Source organism: Gossypium arboreum, chromosome 10 (assembly GCF_025698485.1).
Source record: "Gossypium arboreum isolate Shixiya-1 chromosome 10, ASM2569848v2, whole genome shotgun sequence".
NCBI classification, from domain to species: domain Eukaryota; kingdom Viridiplantae; phylum Streptophyta; class Magnoliopsida; order Malvales; family Malvaceae; genus Gossypium; species Gossypium arboreum.
This window is the reverse complement of record NC_069079.1, coordinates 120,549,462-120,555,179: the sequence shown is the minus strand read 5'-3', so window position 1 is coordinate 120,555,179 and position 5,718 is coordinate 120,549,462. Positions and strand designations below refer to the sequence as shown.

At 31.9% G+C, this 5,718-nt stretch overlaps 1 protein-coding gene across 1 annotated transcript; it reads left to right on the top strand.

The window, feature by feature from the left end:
* The first annotated feature begins 1,450 nt into the window (after window positions 1-1,450).
* Window positions 1,451-5,503, top strand: LOC108488597 (glucomannan 4-beta-mannosyltransferase 9-like). Its single transcript, XM_017792884.2, has 9 exons — window positions 1,451-2,119; window positions 2,201-2,299; window positions 2,392-2,644; window positions 3,623-3,733; window positions 3,842-3,978; window positions 4,345-4,458; window positions 4,541-4,740; window positions 4,814-5,008; window positions 5,084-5,503. Exons 1-9 carry the CDS (start codon window positions 1,823-1,825, stop codon window positions 5,244-5,246), a joined length of 1,569 nt encoding a protein of 522 aa, XP_017648373.1. The 5' UTR covers window positions 1,451-1,822; the 3' UTR covers window positions 5,247-5,503.
* Window positions 5,504-5,718: the final 215 nt, after the last annotated feature.

Genomic DNA, 5,718 nt, shown 5'->3' with positions numbered 1-5,718 from the left:
CTCAATTCAAACAGACTCATAAATTATAATAGTTATTCAAACACGTCACTCTTTTATAATTACAAATAATTACACTCAAATCTTCTTTTTTTTTTTACTATATAATGCTTACTTTCACCTGTAATCTCTCTTCAACTCTTTAATAAAAAAAATGTGTTCAAAATCACCTCCCAAATTACAATAACAATAATAGTGTCAAATAAAATAGCAAAAAAAATATATATATATATATATATATTTGATCTTAGTATCCAAATCAGAAGACCCAAAGGGGATTAATCTCATGTCCTTTTAACTTCCGTGATTAGAGTTTAATTTGTTGGTGAATGGATGAAATGAGTGAAAATGATTTCCTTCCTTTACCAATCATCAGTCAAACTCTTAATTAAAAAAGAAGAAGAAAATAGTAAAGGAAGATATCATGCATGAAAGCCATCGCCATTAGAACATATAAGAACATGAATTCCATGATTCATTTTCCTCACATCTTCTTTAATAATATATAATACAAAGGGAGGGCAATTAAGAATGCAAAAGATTCCTAAATGTGCTAACTTTTTCCTATTCAAAAGGTGATTAAACATATGTAGGAATGAATATTTCAATATAATCCTACCAAAAAGCAGTCAAATTACTTTGATAATAGGCAGTACTCGAAAATTGAAACAGCCTACCCATCATCATTATTCCATTCAATTCTGCTCAATGAAAACAAAATCACAAACTTCGAATTAACCTACCAAAACATCTAATTATTTCAAAACGGGAATGTGTTTCACGTTAATTACTTTTTATTTTATTTTATGTTTTTCTAATATAAATCCCACTCTATTTATTGGAACCCAAAAAACAATACAAAATCTTATTATTTGTTTTAAAATTATAATTGGAATAATAAATAAATTCATATAACTATATAATATTTAATGGATAATCGAAATATTTGAATCAATATTAGAATAAATTTGAATAAAATTTAATGAGAGTAGTTGATTGAGTTTTAGTTTGATTGATATAAGTATTATTGTCAATATATGAGAACGTAAAAGTATATTGAAACAAATTATTCTTCTATTTATGGATTGAAAAAAATTATAAATAATTATAACTTTTGTGTTAAATTTTTTTTTAAATCAGCAAGTTCCTATGGTTTCTCCCATCTATCTATCACCTAAAGCCAAGCTATTGAAAGCGATGTCTAAACTAAAAATTTAAACTAAATTTGAAAGGTACGAGAGTTGATGGAATCAGTCTAATTTCTTTGCCTGTCTAATATCAGCTGTCTTTTTCTTAATTTGGCCCAACTTTTCTTTTCAATACTTTTGTTAATATAGTATACTCAACTCAACAAATGTTGAATGCCCGTATAAAGGTGTATTACATTTTTGGAGATGCAATCACAAAGGATAATATATATACACAAACACAAAGGTGTTTTCTTCTTGCAACAGCTCTACTCCAGGCCTCCCTTCTTTAAACAACTTGATTGGCAAAATCTAAGTTTTTCTTTTCTTATTGCTTTGTGATGGTTCAGGGGGAGTGGGTGGTGGTGCTGAAATAGAGTGCTTTTGATCTACTTACTGACAAAAGTCCAGCTTGCTGTCTCTTATACAACATTGCCTATACGTGACTCACAAGCAATAATCATACCCCCTCTTGAAAACCAAACTCAACATCCGTGTTCTTTTCGCAAACCCCCAAGCTCTTCTTTATAATCAAACCAAACCATACACACACACACGCATATATATAGAGACTACTTTCTCAAGCAGGCTCCTATCTGAGGAGCATTCCATAATAATAAGAGTTAAAGAATATCCTGATGGAGAGTCAAGATGGTACGATAGCCTTGACAGGCCAAATTGGGTTGATCTGGAAACAAACCAAGGCGCCGCTGCTTGTGTCGTTCTTGAAAGTTGTGGTCGTTGTATGTCTGGCAATGTCGGTAATGCTTTTCGTGGAAAGGGTGTATATGGGAATAGTCATAGTGTTTCTCAGGTTGTTAGGGCGAAAACCAAAGAAAATGTACAAATGGGAGGCAATAAAGGATGATGTTGAGCTTGGTAATTCTTCTTATCCCATGGTTCTCATACAAATCCCAATGTACAATGAAAAAGAGGTTCGTCACTTCGTCTTTGTATATACTTTGCTTCATTTTGTATACTTTATCTGAGACATTTGTGGCTTACATTACATAAAGGTTTATCAACTATCCATTGGAGCTGCATGTGGACTTTCTTGGCCAGCTGATCGTATCATAATTCAAGTTCTCGATGATTCAACAGATCGTGCCATTAAGGTTTTGTCTCATTCAAATTTTTTTGAAGTACCTTTTTTACAGATATAGAACATGGGGTTTTGATGTTGGGTTCTGAAATGTAATTATGATAGAGCATGGTGGAACAAGAATGCAAAAGGTGGGCAAGCAAAGGCATAAATATAAAGTACGAGATAAGGGACAACAGGAATGGATACAAAGCAGGTGCTTTGAAAGAAGGAATGAAACATAGCTACGTGAACCAATGTGATTATGTCGCCATTTTCGATGCTGATTTCCAGCCTGAACCGGACTTCTTATACCGGACCATCCCTTTCCTCATCAACAATCCTGAAATCGCACTCGTTCAAGCACGTTGGAAATTTGGTACCCACCTTTAATTCTTCAAATTTGTTAAGTAGCTTTCGCTTGCTAAAAAGTATTATATTAGGGTAAAATTGCATTTTATTTCTCTATTAAAAATCGGTAATTAATTTCTATACATCGAATCAAAAGATAAATTAATCATTTCTATTGAAAAATTTTATTCATTTATACGGTTAAAAATTGGCACGATAAAATAGTTAAAAAATGACACATGACATATCATGTGTACATTATGTTAATATACAATGATAAGTTTTTAACAGTAGAATTAAATGAAAACTTTTATATAGAAAAATGATCAATTTACTTTTTAATATAATGTATAAAAATAATCTACTTATTTTTTAAATAAAAAAAATAAAATAAAATCCAAATTCTAATTCAGAAACTTAATGACACTTTTACCGCTTTTGCTTTCATTCTGCTGGACCTTTCCTTTCTTTTTGTGTGTGTCGGTGGTCCTCCCTATCTGCCATTTTAATTCTATTCTTTTTTGGTCACGAGGGTGTCTCTTGACAAAATATATATATTTCCTTTTAAATTAAGGTTTGATGATATCACTGGGCCAAAAAAGAATGTTGCCAGGTGTAGAAAGGTTGGCGGTCGGCTAATCAAGATACGTTTTAGAATGCAGGACTAAATCTCAAGTTCTATTGAATACAAGGACTAACAGTATATTTTAACCTATTGTTTATTATAGCAAATTGTCGGTGTCTAGCCTCCAAAATGTCCAACAGTGAATTTGCCATTAAAAAATATAACACATGATGTTGATAGATTAACCATGGATTAATTTGCTAGATACTGCATTGATCTTTAGTTTTCATATGATTAAACCCTCAATATTTTTTATTCAATAAATCATGATGGGTTTTTATTATTATCATAAGTAAAACATAGATATAACTCCTTGAAATGATTAACATCTATATGGTTTGGGATTAACATAATGATTATGAGTTTTGGTTTGTGTTGCAGTCAACTCAGATGAATGCTTAATGACAAGGATGCAAGAGATGTCATTGGACTACCATTTCATAGTGGAGCAAGAAGTGGGGTCTTCAACCTATGCTTTCTTTGGTTTCAATGGTAAAACCCACCTTTATAAAAGGGCATCAATGGTTTTTAAGACCTCTAAATAAAGCAAAGTTTCTATATTTATGCATGGTTAGTAAAAGGCTAGATCATACGTTGCAGGGACGGCTGGTGTATGGAGAATTTCAGCATTGAATGAAGCTGGTGGATGGAAAGACAGAACAACTGTGGAAGACATGGATTTGGCTGTCCGGGCTAGTCTTAAAGGCTGGAAATTCGTTTATGTTGGTAACCTCAAGGTATTGTTAATGATCTTAATTGGAAAAATATACTTGTATTGAGAGTCAAATTATATTTTCTACCCTCTACTAAAAAAATGAGTAAATTAATTTCGGTACTTTAGATCAAACAGCAAATTATTTTTTTTTGGTTAAAAATATCATTCTTTTTGGTTAAAAATATCATTCTTTTATATTGTTAAAGTTTAGCGTAATAGACATAATAACTAAAAAATGATACTTAGCATGCCACGTGTATTTCAGCTAATGTATAGTGAATGATTTTTAACAGATTTATCCATTTTTAAGTAAAAGTAATAAAATATAATCTTACTCTACTTTTACCAAATGGATTCCATTAATGTATAAATTCTTGATTTAATTTAGGTGAAAAATGAATTGCCAAGTACATTCAAAGCTTACAGGTATCAACAGCATAGATGGTCCTGTGGCCCTGCTAACCTCTTCAAGAAAATGGCAATCGAAATCATAAGAAATAGGGTACAATCCCAAACTTATAATGAAACCATAAAATCAAAATCAATTTTTTTAGTAATTAACCTGCTTTTGTTTTTTATGACAGAAAGTATCTCTATGGAAGAAGTTTTATGTGATATACAGTTTCTTCTTTGTCCGAAAGATAGTAGCTCACATTGTCACATTTGTTTTCTACTGTGTCGTTTTACCGACAACTGTTTTCGTTCCCGAAGTCCAAGTTCCTAAATGGGGAGCAGTCTACATTCCTTCTATCATCACCCTTCTCAATGCTGTCGGAACTCCAAGGTTATATTTCAATATTCCCAACTTGTTTCTTAAAATGTTCGTATCTAAGGCATATGTCCAATGCATGTTACAGATCATTGCATTTGGTGATGTTTTGGATTCTCTTCGAGAATGTAATGTCACTACATCGGACTAAGGCAACATTTATTGGTCTATTGGAGGCCGGACGAGTGAACGAATGGGTTGTTACGGAGAAATTAGGAGATGCTCTCAAGGCTAAATCAGGTGCAAAAGCTCCCAAGAGAACTCATATCCGAATGGGAGAGAGGTAATTAGCCCTAACCACATTTCCCTAAATGATGATCATATATATTGTGTGGTTGATGGTTGTATGTAATTATAGGCTCCATTTGCTAGAGCTTGGGGTTGGGGCATACCTATTCTTCTGTGGCTGCTATGATATGGGATTTGGAAAGAATCGGTATTTCATATTCCTTTTCCTTCAATCTATGGCCTTCTTCATCGCCGGTTTTGGTTACGTCGGAACCTTTGTTCCGACCTCCTAGCCTCAAAATCACCTCCTATGTCTACATTTCTTTCATTGCTTTTTTGGTCTTCTGCTTATTCCATTGAAATTGTTATAGTTGTTAATTAGATTATTACAGAGGGTGGTCATTCTTTTATACTGAGCACAGTCAAGTTGGATTAGAATTTTCTCTTGTACAAACATGTTCAAGAAAAATGGAAAAATTACAGAAAATAGTATTCATTTTTCCATATTTGAGATTTTTGATAATTTTATCTCAATTTGTAATTATTTTAATTCATTTTTAATATATTTTTCAAGTAATATTTTAACTATATTTATTATTATAAATAAATAAATAAATAATAATATTTTCTGTCATATTATAGCTTTTTTGTTTCATTTTGGAAATGTTACATTTTGTTTATAATTGTAACACCCGAAATCCGGCCTAGAAATTTAGACCAAATCCCGGACGTCAGATTGATCACTAAAGTACTGAAGTGATCTTA

Bases quoted from the DNA above. Each gene is read 5' to 3' on its own strand.
- LOC108488597 (XM_017792884.2), top strand. From the start codon at position 1,823: ATGGAGAGTCAAGATGGTACGATAGCCTTGACAGGCCAAATTGGGTTG. The intron at 2,645-3,622 runs GTACCCACCTTT...TTTGTGTTGCAG, and splicing joins TCAAGCACGTTGGAAATTTG to TCAACTCAGATGAATGCTTA. The intron at 5,009-5,083 runs GTAATTAGCCCT...ATGTAATTATAG, and splicing joins CATATCCGAATGGGAGAGAG to GCTCCATTTGCTAGAGCTTG.